At 42.6% G+C, this 18,222-nt stretch overlaps 1 protein-coding gene across 1 annotated transcript in view; it reads left to right on the top strand.

Annotated features, from left to right (window-relative positions):
- The window catches only part of ATP8B1 (ATPase phospholipid transporting 8B1), a 958,513-nt gene that overhangs the window by 79,408 nt on the left and 860,883 nt on the right, over nucleotides 1–18,222 (top strand). Inside the window, exon 2 of the mRNA XM_069627043.1 lies at nucleotides 16,340–16,596. Within this exon, the coding sequence (XP_069483144.1) occupies nucleotides 16,368–16,596 (229 nt within the window). The 5' untranslated portion in view covers nucleotides 16,340–16,367. The remainder of the gene's footprint in view (nucleotides 1–16,339; nucleotides 16,597–18,222) is intronic.

Below are 18,222 nucleotides of genomic sequence, written 5' to 3'. Positions count from 1 at the left end.
ATTTAAGCTGGGCAGGGACAAATCCCCCTTATAATGATTTATTGATAAATTATAATCGTTTCAGCAATTCCCAGAAACAAATTGCTATCAAGCTATTCTAGAATCCTCAAAGCATTCTGTAGGCTTTAGGATTTAGCATTTTTTTTTTATTCTTTTTTTTTTTTTTACATCACCATGGATTCCGGAACTATTACAGGCCTGGCCTTCGTCACATTGGGTTAATGGTATTTGTTCCATTTCAATTGTTAATTTTAGGATTGAAGCAATCATTTAGCTTTGTGCATTCTTTCTCTGGGATGGGTATAATCTGAACCATAGACTTTGGATTTAAAATGGAAGTAACGGTTTGAAATTCTCTAGTAGTATCATCACCTCAGAGTGTTTGCTCATGATAGTCTTTTATAGCTTTATAAATTGCTAGTTTATAGTCCTTACAAAGTTTTCTTTAGCAAGGGACTATAACTGCAGAGGACTTTTTGATTTAATTTTTTTGTATTCTTTTTCACAAACTTCGTTCTGATTTTAAAACAACTTTGGATTTAATGTACTTTTAAATGGACGGAGACCAATGTGAAGATTTCTTTTTTCCATTGCTAACTACCTGGCTTGCACTTAATCACAGATTCTACTGAATGATTCCCATCCGTTACCTGCATAGTTATGGCAAGAAGAGTTGGTGCAAAGCTCCAAACCATCGAATTTAAACCGCATATTCAGAGATGTAGGATTGCATATCTTGCACACTAATGTTTTCACCTCATTGCCTTGCTTCATTTCATCTGATCCAGAGTATTCCAGGTTTTAAAAAAAAATCTAATGGTTATCTGATCGGGATACTGTAGACTGTTGATTAAAGTAACCTTAAGGTCAGTGAAAAATATTTAAGACTGTGTTCTTTTTTAATAGGATGGAAGGATAGGAAGATGGTTAAAGCTGTTAAGCATAACTGGTTAACCAGCCTACATTCAAAGAGCGAACCATCTTCTAGCCAAAAAAAAATTCTAAACGGTGAAATGCTAAGCTGTGAAATGCTAAGCTGTTTTCTAAGCTGGTACAAGAAAAGTTGGGTGAACCCCATTGGGAGGGAAGGGGCACAGAATTAGAATCGTAATAGTCTGTCACATACAGCAAGATATTGAGATGAATGGAGGTTCACAAGATCTTATATAACACAAAGTTTAAACTGCTCCTTGTAGATAATTGCTGATCTCCTCCCTTTCCTGTACAATGATTAAGCAACATAATGGAGTATTCTGGGGGGCAAAGGTGTGTACTGCTGCTTGCCCATCTGTGAGCTAGGTTTCTGTTTTAATATGTTAAAATATGAAATCAAAACTCCAACCCGCGTGCACCTTCATAGACCTTGCGTTGCTCAAGGCGCACTTAGGTTTCGGAGAATAATTCCTTCTAATCCATGTTTGTTAGAGTTTTATAACTCAGAATCTCACTAATAAAGGATAATTGAGGCGCGATTGCCCTCTTATTTAGCCAACGGTCCACATTTGAGTATTTCATGATGATGCTCTGAAATGGAATGAAGCGGCCACATCCGCTTTGAATGGTAAAACTGCAACGTTTGCGATATTACCGCACATGCAGCCTTAATTGGCCGAGCCTTACTGTCAGGACATTAAGACACAGATAGCATGCCAGAGGGATGCTGGTAAATATAATGAAGAAAAACGTGTGACCTCAGAATATTTGCAAAAAACGTTGCCTAGGAGCCAGAAAATCCAACTTCTTTTATTTAATGTAAATAAAGAACACAATTTAAAACAAATTGCTGGAGCTAAAAAGCAAACACGTCTCATGTATAATCCGATGCAACACAGTGTGCAAACAACCAGTAGATTTAGAGTGCCAGCTAGCAACCTTTTAGTGGGATCGCCTTGTATTAAGTACTTGGATTAAAACGATCCGGAATGCACCACCTAAAGATGACCACTAGGTAAAACCTGATACGCCAATGAGATCGGGGCTTTGGTCTGCTGTCTTTGTCTATTGATATGAGAAACCGAACATTTCCTGTGGGAGATTACAAAGCAGACTCCATTAACCATGCAACATACACCTAGTTTAAGCAAGAACTTTAAAGCTGAACAATAGAAGTGTACGGAATGGTTTAAGTAATTTCTTGAACTCTGTAGTTTCATTCCCATTAAAACCATTTATTGGGGAGAAGACTATTTTGAATACAAACGATTTAATAATCAATTTTACCCTCCTTTTTGATTGCATACAATTTTAGCATAAACTTAAAAAGAGCATCTGAACTAGAACAAAGAACTAAAAAGATATCGAACCACTGATAAATGAATATATATATATATATATATATATATATATATATATATATATATATATATATATATATATATATATATATATATATATATATATATATAGGAAAAAACCAATTCCCAGATCCAGGATGGAACCGGGAAAAAAGTCAGCGGAAATGCACTCCCAAGAACAGTAGAGAAGTCCAAAATAGCCCTCTACATAGAGGAAAAACACTCCAAAGTTAATCCAGACTGACAATGCTTTATTCTTTATGTCAGCATGGCAAGGAAAAAAGACCAGAAAACGACGCGTTTCACGGTACACAGACCGCTTGATCACGTTAAAAAAACCTATATATAATTTCAGTGAAAAAACTTTGTTAAAGGGACGTTATGGTTAAGTTGCGCTACTAAAAACCTATGAAATTCAGTGAAAAAAATGTTGTTAAAGGGACGTTATCGTTCGAAGTAAAACCCAAAACCCCAGATATTCACAAGTTATGCTAAGCTAAGCAATCCTAATTCGCGCCACCACCGTTAACACCCAGGACATCAAAGATGACATCACAAATATCATTGATGACATCATTAAATACACCATACAGACATTACAAATAATACAGAAACAGACCTTAGAAAATCATCTGCAGAGAATGCAGCAAAAAATAAAAGTGCACTCAAATATTAATTTCCCAAGTGTTCGGGCATGTACTTCTTAGCCTACATTGATCGATCGTACAAACATTTCCTATGCACCTTACCGTACTTTTACTTTCTTAAATTTGTTATTTTGGAATCCATGACAATCGCAGAAACTCGAGATGTAGCGGTTTAAAAAAAGAGAACCAATCTTATTAGAGTTTATCATTTTACCCATCAATTTGGGCCCCTGTTCAAAATATTGAAAAACGAGGACATCCGAAAAATAACTCCAACAAAAGAACTCGCAAATGACTCTTCAGTTTGCTGTACATGTTACTGCTACGGAATATGGTGAGCTTGAAATGGGATGCTGACGCTGCAAACAGAAGGCTAAATAAAACCAAAAAGAACGGGTGCACAGAATTTTAATTAAATATTAGCGTTCAATTACGCGTTTGTGAACCTAGGGGAACCCACAACTGCACTACACCCATCTCAATGCTGCACTGCCCATATCACCACGACAAAAAAACTACAAACACAGGTTCTAATTGTGTCATTGCAATATACCACACACAACACACAATACAATTTACCCCACCAATGTTGTAATTGAATTATAATTTGACTAGTTTGTGTACAAAATCGTCCAAAGTAAAACGTACATAATATTCGGCATTTCCATTGTACGGCGTAAAACAAGCACTCCGTCCACTTCAACAAACTTTCATAAAATGAAATTACATGTTCCTTTCTCCAATTTTTGAATAGTGAACATTATCCTATTTGATCCCTCCTTTCATGCATTCCGTTCGCAATCGCTTTGTTTCAAGGTAAAAAAACAATTGAACCTTACACTGTGTACCATGCGTGGGTCTGCTCAGCTAGGAAAAATTCTACGGAGCTGACCTTCACTCAGAATGGGAGCAGATAGCACTTCACAGCACAGTGGCATCACAAATATTTTGGAAAAACCTGTGAATTGTTTGCTACCATTAACCAATGCGGGCAACCCAGTCACGCCATACCACCTGTCAGTTCAGCCCATCTCCTGTTCACACACTAACTCAAAACCAACATCATACTAAAGTGAAACAGCCAGTAGTGCATTGATTATATCCACGGAAAACCACTACGACCGCGGACATGGCGAACACATCAGGGGCACCTGACGCCTAAACAAATACAGTATTTGACCCATCTCCTACTCCCAACCCCCGCCACCCTCCCAAGCACTTCTGCACACCAACACACTCCTCACAATTTAATTTTGCCTCTGTTCACCGTCACGCTGTCAGTACACCTTCAACAAAAACAGCAAAATTACCTCCCTCTAAATTAGTGAAAGGCATTTGTGGCAAAGTAGTTTGTGTACATTTTCTTTGAGATCTAATAGTAAACAATCGTACACCACAATCCAAAATATTTACTTCCAAAGATATCTTATAACGCAGTCCTATTATAAACTGTACAATCTTAACTGCATAGCCTACCCAAAACTTCACATACAAACTCTACAAATGAAACCCTACACAAACGTTTGCGTTCTGGATATTTGATGGGTGTTTGATTCTATGGGTGTGTTACGATGCGGTGGTTGTGTCCTGGGCATAGAGTCTTGGGTGCATGGCTTACGGCCTTCGGCCACGCCCCAAGACTCTATGCCCTGGCCACATCCATCGCAGCATAACACCCCTATAATACCAAACAGTTTGACTGTGGTATGTGGGCTGCTGATGGGGGATATTGACCGCAGACATCAGGGGCACCTGCCACTTAAACAAATATAGTATTTCACCCACTTCTTAATCCCCAAGCACTTCTGCACACCAACACACTCCCCAAAATTGCATTTTGCCTTTGTTCGCCGCCACACTGTCGGTAGATTCAAGATGGTGGGCGCATCGAAATAATGTGACGCACCTCACACATCACCCCAGCCAATCAGAGAGCATGTCATATGTCCGCGGATATGATGTAAGCTGATTAGCCAACTGGGTCCTGTCCGTGTCACACATTTTTTTTGCCTTACGTTTTGGCCATTTATAAAAAAAAAAACAGGATGGACTTGCACCAAAATTAACAAAAGCACACTTTCGGGACTAAGCTGCCGCCACTCCCACAATTTTGGTGGAAATCCATCCAGTGGCTTGAGCTGTAGGCGTGCGCAAAGTGTTTTTCCCATTATGTCTATGGGAAAAAAGAACTTTTGGGACCCCCCCTATAACTGGTCCCCCCCACCCCCCGACCAAACCTCACTAAAATTTGCAAAAGAAAATTGAGTGGGCCATATACTTTTTTTTGCAATGTTTGGTGAGGATTCGTCCAGGGGGAGCAAAGTTATAATCTGCCCAAAAGTGCCCTTCCTATGGAATTTAACCAGAACTACCGTGGCTATGTGTGTCTGTGTATATGTATATGTATATGTTTTGGTTTTTTTGTGTTAATCTTTCCCCATCTGTTTTTAAAACTTGTGACCCTGAAGAAGCTTACATATTGTATCTTTTTATTTGGTGCAATATTGTGAAGCACATGTTAGCTAGTCTTTACATTTGTGTTTCAATTCTTTCAGAATTGAAACAGTTATCCATAAATCATTGATGAACTCGGCCAGAGTTTGAATGCAGTCCTTCTTGGAAAGCTAGCTTACACAGTGCTCAGCTGCAGCATTTTGCAGGATCTTTAGTTAAGCATGCAGAATAAAATGTGGGGATGGAATTGGGACAGTAAATATTGAATATGGTAAAACTGGTGTAATGTAAGTCAGGAACACTAGGAGGAGCAGCAGGACATGAGAGCTGCGCAGCAGCTGCCTGCATTGTGCTGCGGGATGCGGCGAGTGGAGGGACACCCACTGCAGAAGACTGGGATGCTGCAGCAACCCCAAGTCAATGCAGCATCTGGAAATTGGCGCTGCACTCCACCACTAACCTATTGGGGAATATTATTTTAAAACTCCAGAAAGGCTTTGATCCACTATGCAACCAGGGAAGGCATTTCACTTGAAGGCCACCCTGTAGACCAGTGTTACCCCACTAGCCACCAGGGATATTTTGGTGGAAAGGTTTGGCCTGCAAGAATGCCTGGACCTCCTAAGGGTCCATATTAGAAATGCAGAAAATGCTGGGGCTTAAGGAGGTGGTATGTGTGTTGTGACCATTCACATGGTATTGCCACTTCTCCCTGGGGTTTGGGGGACTTTCAGATGAGGCTAGGGAGGTGTGGCTGCTTTCCAATAGTCCCCGTAAGGGTGGTTTAATGCAGGAGGACATCATGCAGAGGGACTAACCCCTCTCCCCCTTCCCTAAAATCCCCTTACGTGTCCAAAAACTTGTTGAGAGTAGACCGATGTATTTCTGTAGTGTAGGAGAAACAGCCACAACAGAAAGTACCAGAATGAATGAAGAAGAGCACAGAAGGCCTGAAGATGACTAATTATGCTAGTAATGGTACTATGCTAGTAATGGTATGAGGTGACCACAAGGATGCATGAAGATCAATTCATCAAGGACTTTGACAATCTGCTCGGGTGGGTCTGGCAACATTGTATGATATGGAATGAAGAGTTGTGCAACCCTGCCAAGGGAGGCAACAGGTGTGAAAACCATCCAGAGTGGGACTTTCAAGTCCTGTCACGAAGATGCCGAAGAGCGAAGGACGCCAGCAAAGTGCTGAGGGAATTCTCCATGGATGTAGCTGAAGTGGACTGAACACTAAGCCAAAAAGAGCTGAGCAGACGAGTAGTGTGTGTAGCTTCACCAGAGGGTAGCCTGAAAAGAGGTGCCCCCGTGGCCTACCAAAGTCCTAAATAAGGTAACTGGTGGTATGAGAGACCCAGAGGGGGCACAGGGGTGGAAGAGATGTAGGTTTGAGGGCTTCTCCACCAATCCAGTAGTAACAATGAAACTATTGGGAAGGCAGCATTGAGCATCTAAGGAGAACTCCCTCATCGCATTGGCAGCAATAAGCCCACTGACCAGCAGAGAAGTGTCTGTGACCCTGACGGAAGTGTATTAAGCATCCGAGGAAAGCACCCAGGGAAATGTCCAGAGGTCCCGAGAAGAACTTGACTTTGCCAATACGGGGAGAAGGGAGGCATTATCCTGGTTCGGAAAGCTGAAAAAACTGAAAGCCCTTTTGATCAAGAGATGCTAGGGGAAGGGAGTTCTACCCCTCCCTCCTGGCTTTGGTGCAGACTAGATTGGAGTGTGGTAACCATTACCAAGAGAACAGTCATTTGCCTGGTTCCAAAAGTTGAATGGTGTAAAGGTTTATTGGAACCACAAGCCAAGGGGAAGGCAGACATTCCTCCTGGCATCCTTTTGCCAAAGAACATTTCTGCAAATACCACCCAAACACCAGGAGAAGGGTGCCATTTTTCTGCAGAATTAACTTTCTGTTGACCTATTCGTTAGTTGTAGTGTACATGATAGAATTGTAGAATTGGGTTATGACACAGGATGGTGGAGTTTGATTTCTACTAACATTCTGACATATCCTTTTATGTATTGTTTATGTATTTGTTTAATATTGGTTTGAGGCAGGTAAGCCCCTATTAGCAGAGTGTGAGGGTTTCTTTTCTCAATAAATACATCTTTGCCAAACAAAATGCCACCCTTGTATCGGCATCCTTTTTCGACACCCTTACAAGTGTGTGTGTGTGTGTGTGTGTGTGTTTGGTGAGGACACGAGTTGGTGGATGACGTCCAAGAGACCGGAGACTAGAGCGACAGAAGTAATGTAATTTGTCATTTGTATAGTGCCTTATCCCATTGGTGTGGATTCAAGTGCTGTAGGTGTAGGAGATTTGTCAGGAGCTTTGAACGCGTGTGCATATTAGCCAATAGAAAGGTAGGTAGGGCTGGTCAAGTCCCTTCTAACGGATGCAATACCAAATGCTTCATTGCCTCCTTTTCTGCCATCTTTTGAGCTTAATGTAATCCTCATAAATATCAACCCTCCTCTACCATTGTTTTCAGACCTTGTGTCCCTGGATCAGCCCCTAAATTTTGCACAGAGCTCCATGAAGTAAACCTTGTGCTGGCGCATTTGAGGGATGGATGTCTTGTGTATACCTGGAAAACTTGGTATGAGGGAACACACCTGTGCCATTTGCTCTCTCCCTTCCCACTACACTCATTTGGTTGTACCACATGTGATCAGTGCCTCTGTGATGCTCTTACCTCCCACTGCCCACATATAGTTCAGATGCCATAACCTTTTACTTCTGATCACTGTTGTATTCACTTTTGTGCCACATGTAATGCATTACTATTTCCAATCCAGGAGCCCACTCTACTTCAAAGGAATAGAGAAAACGGAAGGCAATAATAAAATGAAATGCCCAACTCATATATTCCCACGCTAATCCGGGTCTTTGGGGCTGTGATGCTGAGAAAAAATAGTCTGGTCTCTAGAAAAGATGAATGGATGTTAGTTACTTGGACAATACTTCTTTCACTCTTGAGCTTCTTTTGGACCGGGGTGGCTGCCTTTTGTCCCTGTGGCTGTCCATCACATGGATTCCTACCATTCTACCCTCCACCTTGATAGCCATTGGGGTGGCTTAGGTGGACGTGAAAGGGCCCACGAAGGGGGGCTTGCTCCATCGATTGGTGATTTTTAAAAAAACATTTTTTTATGTAGATTCTGTCCCCTGGATACAGTGGTGGTGGTGGCGGCTGCTGCTGCAGGGCCTTTTCCTCTTGTGGTGTGGGTGTTTCTGCAGATGACGCGGCCGGCAGGCTTATGCAAGGTGCAACCGGTCTCCAAACTTCAAATAATTGGTTAGTTCTTTGAGGTATCCCTGAAACTCCTCCCCAATAACTCAGCAGAGCTGTGAGCTTTCGAGTTCCTACGTGCCAGAGGGAGCAGTGCTTGAATTCTCTTGCCTGTAACAATCTTGTGCAGGGTTAAGTTGTGCTCAGAGCCAGGATGGTAATGCAGGGCGATCAAAGCAAGCAGTGAAGGCAGCTCTTGTGAACAATCTTTGCAAGCCATTCTTTAAGCAAGCCGTTAAGGCGCTCCACAAGTCCATTTGCTTGAGGGTGGTAGGAGGAACATATTTGTTTTATGCCCAGTATGGATGTTATCTCTTTGAAGAGGGTGTTGAAAACAATGTAGCCTATTTTCGGTCCTCAAAATCTGACGCACACCCCAGCAAGGGAGAAACTAATTCACTAGAAATGTAACTCGTAATTTGGCATCAGCATGGGCAGTGTACTGCCTCAAGCCAACGGGAGAATGGGCACACCACCACAGTCAAATCGAGAAAGCTGTTAAACCTGGTAGACATATATTATGTTAAAGGTACTTATGCCACGCACAGTGCTTTCTTCCCCCTCTGGCAGATCTGTAAAGCAACAAAGTCTATATGTAATGTAGGGACGGCCCCGAGGGGCGTGGCAGGGTTCCTTTCATTGTTTTAAGTGTGTGCCCAGTGGTGTACCGCTGACCGCTCCGAGTTGATGAATTGGGCCCCATGTTCCTTTTAGGTTTGGGATGAACTTATGTTCCTGGAGGTCTGCTATATACCCTTTGTATATGTGTGTTTGGTAATGTAATTGATCCAGGGCAAGAGCAAGCAACTCCTGGGGCATTATGTGCTTCCCTGTACTGACTCCATATTAAATATGTAGGTGATAATTAACACCCTGTGTGTCCAGAAGTCCTGATTATGTTTCAATGCACATCCATGTACCTCCATCTCTGCTACGGGCTGAGCATTGTAAGGGTCTGTGAGCGGTGCCCGTTACCATGCATGTTTTGTGAACATGGGATCTTGTGATAACTACAATACTTTTTTAAGCTGCTGTATCATTACCCCAGGAAACTAAATCTGTGCCCTTGGTGTGCTGCACTCTTTGCAATTGCCAATGCTGCGGGAGGAGACCACGCCTCTATTCTTGAAAGTAAATCGGCATGCCATCACTTTCTTTCTGAACCCTCTCCTTTTCCATCTTGACTGTGGATGTAACATAAATGGTGAATCGTAATAAATGGTAGGACACCACCCTTTCAACAGTTCTGTCACTGTTAGTAATGCCTCTAGTTCTGCTACTTGTGCAGAGTAGTGTTTGGCCAATCGTAATTTCGACAGGACCTCAAACTCCACCTCATAACATACCACTGCTGCTCCTGTGTGCCGATACCCAGAGTTCTGATCAATCGTTGATGAGCCGTAAATGAAATGTACCTGCTCTTCCTCTAGAGGATCTTCCTGAACCATGGTGATGCATAGTACAATCATGTCCCGGAAGGATAGCTCACCGCCAACGTGCTTGCCTTGGAAGCAAGACGACACGAAGCAACACAGGTTCGAACCCCGGGTCCGCGATTAGAAACATCTTGGTATTTAAGCGCATTATAAATATGCAACTAAGACAAAACCAACTATGCAACTAGAAAAACAAACCATTCCTGTAACAGCACCTCGATGCCCACGGGCTGTGTGAGCGCTTTCAAAATGCAAATAAATAAATGAACAGTCTCCTTTTTGCACTGGCTCTGTCAGAAATGTAGCTGGGTTAACAATGTAGAATCTCACATTAATGGAATAGTTTGACAGTGTAACCTCCTACCCCAAAGCCCGTTTGGTCGTTAGGGTAGACTTGGGTTTGTCCAATATGGCAAATACTGCATTATTTACATAGTTTCACAGGACAGCCCACAGTGATTGTGGAAGTTTTCTGTATTGCAAACACTGCTGCTGCGATTGCCTAATCATATGGAAAAAATCCCTGCATTACTGGATCTAAATGAACACTATAGTAAGCCAATGGCTTGTGTTCTTGCAGTTTTTTTCTGGGTCAGAACAGCAGTCATCACCTGACTATTCAAACGTTAGAAAAGGAAAACCATTTTTGTATAATCTGGAGTTGCTCAAACGGGTGCATTGGTGATTACATCTTGAATTCATTTAGCGGTTTAATAATTTCTGCTGTCCAATTTATGGGTCCCTTTTCATTCTGTGCTTCCTTCATAAAAATTCAGTGGGTAGTCTGACCGTGTGGTCCTTACTGGGCACCCATCCTAACAATACCTGTACTCTAGAGTGGTCACTGTGGGAGATTTGCTGCACGATACCGTTTTTACACCTTTTACTGAGCTGGCACAGCAGACGGGGGTGCACAGTGGACAATAGATGTTACAGTACCATAAAAATGAGAATTTACAAGCAGATGGCTAGCATACAGGAAACTGATGGAAAAACAATTGATAGCACACACTCTATTTGATATAGCTGAAGGGGGACATACCATGTCCTGAATATATGATCTCTTACTGACCAATGGGATTGCCTCCCCTCTGGAGGTCAAAAGGAAATGGGAGGAGGATCTGGGAGATACTTTTACAGAGGCACAGTGGGTAAGGATAATGGGATATCAGTGTCGTACAATGGTAGACTACAGCTCATACAACTATTGGTGACGGATAGATCTTATGACACCTCTGCGGATCTCTAGATTACCGGGAGCGGTGGCAAAAGGGTGCCCTATGGAAGCAGGGGTGCTGCACATGTTTTGGGAGTGCCTGATGACAGGTTTTTCTGGCAGGAGGTAGCAAATGGGCTACACGGGCAGGGGTGGCACTGGATGTGCTTTTCCCTGGGGCATGCTTGTTGGGCTGCTTCACGCCCCACAGGCGTAGGATACATGTTACCAAACTGAAGGATTTGGTGTGTATCTTAGCTAAACGCAGGATCGCTATGGCATGGAAATAGTTTAAAGGCCCGGACATAGTTGCATGGTGAAGGGATCTGCATAGGTAGGGCCTAGTGGAAACTGCAGCCTGGAAGAGGGCATTGCAAAGGGAATAGCCAGAGGCCCTGGGAGGAATTGGCAAATGGGAGGGATTACACACCTTATTCACCAGTACAGATGTGTTTTGACGCCTAAGTGGAATGACTGCTGTTGGTATTTATGTGCGGTGGTAGTTCGGATTAGCGGTGTGCATACAACAGGAATGGGATGCATGTGAGGGTGGGAGGGGGTGGGGTGGAGTGATGCAAGGGTGTGGGAGGGTGGGCGAAGGGGACGTTGGGTCTGTTATACGTTGATATTGTTATGGCATTTATATACATGGTGGCAAATTTATCTGTGATTTTACCTTCTGAAAATAACAACAAAAAAAATAGATAAATAAATCTGTGCTCCATAGAGGAAAAGCTCCAGGTAGAGTGTACCTCGCAACATGCGGTGAGTGCAAAATCCTTGTTATCAGTGCTGCAACTCGTGTGTAATAAATGCCTGGAGTGGAACACAAAATACCTTTTTCTGAGAACATAATGGTCACAATGAATTTACTCATAATGCCCCAGCCTAGTATGTTGGTGTATCTCGTGAGTACAACAAAGGCACTACAATTTTTTGCGTCCATGGTAAGCGGTAAATCTTCAGTGACCGGAACCATTACAACAGCCCCAAAGAATCCCTGCTTGTTTGTTGCTTTGTCCGATAGGGGAACCTTTCCCTCGTTAATGCAGGATTTAGTTGCTCCTGTGTCAAACAAAAATGTAAATGTATTTTCTGGGTCCGCAGTTACTGAAAGGATTGGGCAGAGCTCTTTGCATTGTCCTATTGGGAAGACATGGCTGCCCCTGGGAATGAGAAAGGGCTTCCCCCCAAACACTGTCACCCTTGTGTAGTTCGGTACTGCATTCTGGGGTAACAAATGATTGTCCCATTGTTTGGCTGGTGGTTGAGACTGCTCTTGTTTGAAAGGCATTCAGTTGTGAATATTGGGGCAGCTATTGTTGCTGGGTAGTGCTTTGCAGGAGCTACTTTGGCACTTGTGTCAGCGAGGGCTGCATCTGTGGCTGTTGTTGCTTTTTTTGAGTCTGTGGCTGTATTTGCATCAGAGGGGGGTTGCATTGCATTGGGAATGGCTGCATCTGTTGCTGTGGGGCATATGTCACAGTCTGATATGCCCTGTGTCCACCATGGCCATACAGTGCTTGGGGTCTGCTCGTACACTCATGCAAAGTGTCCCACCTACCCACAAATGAAACCTGGACGTCCAAACATGGGCCTTGCCCCACCATACCAAGGGAAAAAAAGGTTTCCTAAATCCGGAAACCCATGTCCCTTGCACACTATCTGAAAGGCTAATGCCTGTATATATATTTTTTACTGTTAGATACAGGGTCTGTTGTTCTAAACTCCACCAGCGGAGTTGAAGTCCAGACCTTCGCTCTTGATTTTAGAGACAATTTGCTGAACAATTATATATTTTTTACCTTTTTGCACCAAGGTGAAAAAGAAACACAATTAGTTGACAATTCAAATTTGATCTAAAACATTTATTGTTATAAAACATTTTGCTTGACTGGCCCAACGTGTTTCAAGTTTACTTATACTCTTCATCAGGGGCAAACATTATTTTCTATGAAAGAAGAAAAATATTCCAATATTCTGTATTTCAATCCGTATTATCATACATGGATTAATCTCAACATTTTAATAATGATTCAGTGGCTCAGGGCTATAACCTCCATAATTTCTAAATACATTGCATACTGTATAAGGTAAATCACAAGCATATCTGTTACCCTTGCTGTACAAACTTCAAATCAACATATTATGGGTTTGTCACCCGAATCTCTGAACTCATGAATTCATACCTAAAATCAAACTGGTGTGAACTAATTGTGCTAAAATAATGAAAACCACAAAGGGACAAGTGCTTAGTACCTCTGCGATAAATTCAAATTACTATGCTACAGTCTTATGGCAAACCCAAGAATGGCTCACTTACTAATCGGTAACCGGTGTCACCAATATTTATCCTTCTGTATAGACTGCTACATTGCTATGCTCTAGTCAGCATGGAGCGCCAGGCTGATGCTGTATCCTGGTACTTTTAGTCTATGCCTAGTATCAGAAAATATTGAATACTAGATAGCGCGTGCTTTGTTCCCACCCTGGAGGAGAGGCCTTTTAATCCACTTTACTCAATCAATATTATAATGTTCAAAGGCATTCACAATATATTTTCATGCACTGACGCACTCATGTGCTCTAGGACCTCTAAGTCCCCTCAATGCTGAGTCTTTCCCTGTCAACTGCCTGCACCAGCCAGATCACGGTACGCCCACAGTATCAGGCAGACCTTCGGGAAACTCTGCAGCTGCCAAAACCTCCGTTTTCTGCACTCTATTTGGTCTCTGCAGCCCTATGCGTGTCTCCGTGGTTTGTGGCAGGGAGCACCCACCCTCGCCAGGGATCTGTATCTTGCTGGGGCCTCCAAATGTAAAAGGTGTAGTCCCCTAAGGTAATCCAGACATCCCAAAGTAGTCAAGAAGGAGTATGCAAGCACTGATGAAATGAGCCAAGTTTTATTAACAGCTGGGAGAAAAGAACTGACTGCTCCATTGAACTTCCGGACCGCAGTCACGCCACCTGGATACCCGATTGCACACAGCAGTGGAAGTGCAGGGTAAACCTGGTGCAGCTGGAAGGGCCTGCTCGCTTTCAACGATGCTGTGGAAGGGGATTCCTGGCGGGTTGAACACAAGACTAAACTAATCCAGTTGTCGTTCTGGCTAAACAACTAATCTGATTATTTAGGGCGCCCCCTGAGATGTGCATAACCTAACCACCATATTGCATACCCCACAGGTGTCCACCTTACCACACAACTGCCTAAATGGATGGGATTTTTGAAAAATCTTCAAAATTGATGCCCATATCATATATTGGTAATGTCATGCCCTTCAGGGTCAACTCGTATGAGGTGTTGAAGAATGGAGCCATTCCTCTGAAGAGCTTTTAGTTCACTTTTAAATTCAAGGTTCCTGGAACAAAGGTCATTGTTGGCTCAAGTAGAGTCTTTGGTGATGAGGGGAGACTGCAGTGAACAATCCCTCTATTAAAGACGATACCTTCTGCTATCCACTTTTGCAGCATCCTTAACACTTACTAATGACCTATTTTTAGAAAACTGTGACAAAAGGCGTTTATAGCTTTATAAAAGTACGTTTTACTACTACTGTTAGTAAGTGCTCCTTGTTGATGGTCAGAGGTGGGCTTGCTGAGTTAGTTGCCCCTGTCATGCTAGCCTTTCCAAATTTAGTATGAAACAATTAGTTATATGTAGTGGTGAAACTGTTTACTCATATCTGTTCTTGGTTATCATTTTACATTAAAAAAATAAAACTGTGCTAGTCCTTCAAGCTATTTGCACATAGGAAGTTATTTTCAACTGTATCCTTCGTTCCTTAGTGTAAGACACAAAGCAACCTCAAACGTTGTATAACCATGTGTGTGATCGAGCAGAGAAGGGTATTTAGATCTTACTCTCCTGTACCATTTACATAAAAGCTAGAAGTAGACCACAATCTCTTCCAGCCCCTCCTTGCAGAGACATGAAGAGCTAAGTAGCAGAGTTGTGATTTTAGCAGCAGAAAGACTGAGGTAGTTGCCCAAAACAATGACGGCAGTGTGGGCGCGCCAGGTAAATGCACATGTCCTAGAAGCCTCCTAAACATATGAAACTCATTACTATGCATATAAGAACTCTTATCAGTCAGGACTGATGGATTTTTGTTTTCATACATATATAGTAGTGTTTGTACAAGTACAGTTCGAATAAATGATGTCCATTGTTGCTGCACATTTGGAATCTGGGTGTGGAGCCAAGCCACCAGGCCTCAAGCACAGAACATCTCCAAGGGGCATACCTTGGACAAGAGCGTGTAGCAGCCAAGGCCATATCAACCCGCATCTGTGAACTGATTGCTTATGAGGGACCGACTCCTTTCCTGCGCCTTCTCCAGCTGACTGCTTGCCGGCACACATGCTCTGAAGGTGGTCTATGGGTTGCTCTGCAATAGAATATGGATCTTTCAGAATCGGAGTGCTTAACAATTCTGACCCTACTAAATTTTGCGTTCTTGTGCAAGAACTAGGCAAAGTACTCTCTGTGGTGGACACTATGCTGGGTTGCTGCTGGATGTGTGTATAAGCAGCAGCTGTTCGTGCTAAACTGCAGAGCGGCATGGGACCAAATATCCACTGTGAAACATAGGCTGGTGTAATGGTGTTAGAAGCCCAACACATCATGCTACCGATCTGCTATTGCAGCTCACCAGTAGCAATCCCAGTGTCTGGAACACCAACCCTCTGTTACAGGATGTAGAATTAGAGAGTGGTAGGAGAACACTAATCCAGTCTCCTGCCTTGCCCATGTGGCCCGATAGGCGTGTGGGGCGTTGAGCAAGACAATCCTGTAGCTCAGGCTCAGACACCTAATTCTGCAAATCCTAATCGGAGTTGTGTTCCTTTCACCATTCTCAGCAATGCATAAGCACATTTTTAAAAACACATGACCTGAAATGTTTGTATGAAAACGGGCAGTTGATTTACTATTCTTAATGTTGACGTGTTTTGTTTTTTATTTTAATTTTTTTAATATAGGGTTCTATAGATTGAAAGCAGTGCAATTATGGACCCAGACTTGAGGGATTCACATATGGGCCCAGACTTCAGGGGTTCTAGTGCAGACCAAGATGATGACTCCCCATTTGATGATGACTCCCAGCAGCCAGATGACGAGGTTATGCCATACAGTGATGATGAAACTGAGGATGAATTGGAAAGGCCAGAGTCTGCTGAACCAGAACCGGAAGAAGTTGGCATAAAAACGGAAGACCGCCAAAAGACACTGCCTAGAGGTAATTGGGCTTGCATTGTGAAACGCAGAAAACCAAATTATAGCGTTCGACATGTGGGGTGGTTCAAGCTTGATTGTGTTCAACTTCATAAGCGCATGCACTATTAGATTATTCTGATAAGGGAGGCTGACCAATGGGGCCTGTGTCTGACCTTTCATATGAGTTATGAGCGCTGTAATCTCACTTAATATAATTTTATGAATTCTGCTTCAATAATGGCAAAGCCACCTTTCTGCACTATTTGTAAGGCTATTGCATTTGACAACTTGCAATTGACTGTTTTTGAAGTAAGATTGCTTTGTCATTGTGATTCGTACTTGTTCTTAAATGACATTTAAAAAAAATTGTTTTAGGGTATATGGTTACAATATTTTAACCTTTCACACTATGAAACACAGAATAAAATGTACACGTTTTATATTATTTGAATCATAATCAGTAGGCCAAATGAATGCATCAAAATTTCACGTTGTTGTTCCTAAACCTTAAAATAGTCACCAATTTAAAATGTTCAAAATTAGTTAAATCCAGTGTCTAGTTAAGCACGTAAGAAATTCGATGAGTGTACGTTAAATCTGTAGAAAGTCGTAAACTGCCTATTTTTTGGTAAATCATAAGTTCACATGCGTTGTGCGCCTATTCAAAGTTTGACACTTTGCCATGCATGAAATGCCGCAGTTGACAGAGCGAGAGTTACCAGAATATAGATAAGACCAACATTGATTATGTTGCTTGTGTCACTGACGAATTATATATATATGCCCCCTTATAAAACAGAATGAAGTCACAGAATCGCCAGCACATATTATTTATACACAGGAGGAACAATGCTCTTTTGATCACAAAACGTACAATAGATAAGAAATCAGATTCGCCCGGCAGCAGTGAAGCTTCTTTCAGTGGGGTGAACATGGGATATTCTGACCATGTTGTGGAGAGGAGTAAATGCAACAATCACAGAGGACAATACTTAAGTGGACATACATAGATTAAGGACCACGTACATTAGACATTTATAAGTGCACGTCGGCGGTACAGCCAGCTGTGCGCGGGATGTGAGCATGATTGGGGAAGTGCCATAGTAGAGGCAGTGGAGTGAGGGGACAGAGGGCAAAATGTTTTAGCAGGCAGATGAGAGGTAGGCTTTTAGTTTTGAACAAATCCGTGTGGACTGTTTCTCAGATGTCCGGGGGAAGAGAATTCCATGCAAATGCAGCAAGAAGAGGGGAAGAGGGGAAGCACAGGGAGGGCGAGGAGGCAGAGCAGAGATTAAGAAAAGGCTTCTAAAGTTGGATGGAGGAGGTAGATGCAGTGGTGCCTTACTGTCAATAGATTTGCAAACCAGGAGAAGAAATTTAAATCTGGCCATGTTTTGCATCATCTGAAATCCAGCCTGGTGATGGTACGGTGAAATAGTTGTGTGTGAGGGAGGGGTGCATTATAGGTGAGTAGCAGTGTGGAGAGGCAGTCATTGGGAAGGTTGGGGTACTCGCAGGTGCAACAGGGTGAAAGGCAAAGGCTCATGGGCCAAGAGGCAAAGGTGAGCTGTTGCTAGTTCTGCAGTGAAAATCTGGCAAGTACTTGTTTCAAGGAGCTTTTTTCCAAGCTCCAATCATCATAGTAGGT

The sequence above is a fragment of the Ambystoma mexicanum genome, chromosome 6p (assembly GCF_040938575.1).
Source record: "Ambystoma mexicanum isolate Mex_15411 chromosome 6p, UKY_AmexF1_1, whole genome shotgun sequence".
Lineage (NCBI taxonomy): Eukaryota > Metazoa > Chordata > Amphibia > Caudata > Ambystomatidae > Ambystoma > Ambystoma mexicanum.
This window is presented reverse-complemented; position numbering and strand designations above follow the sequence as displayed.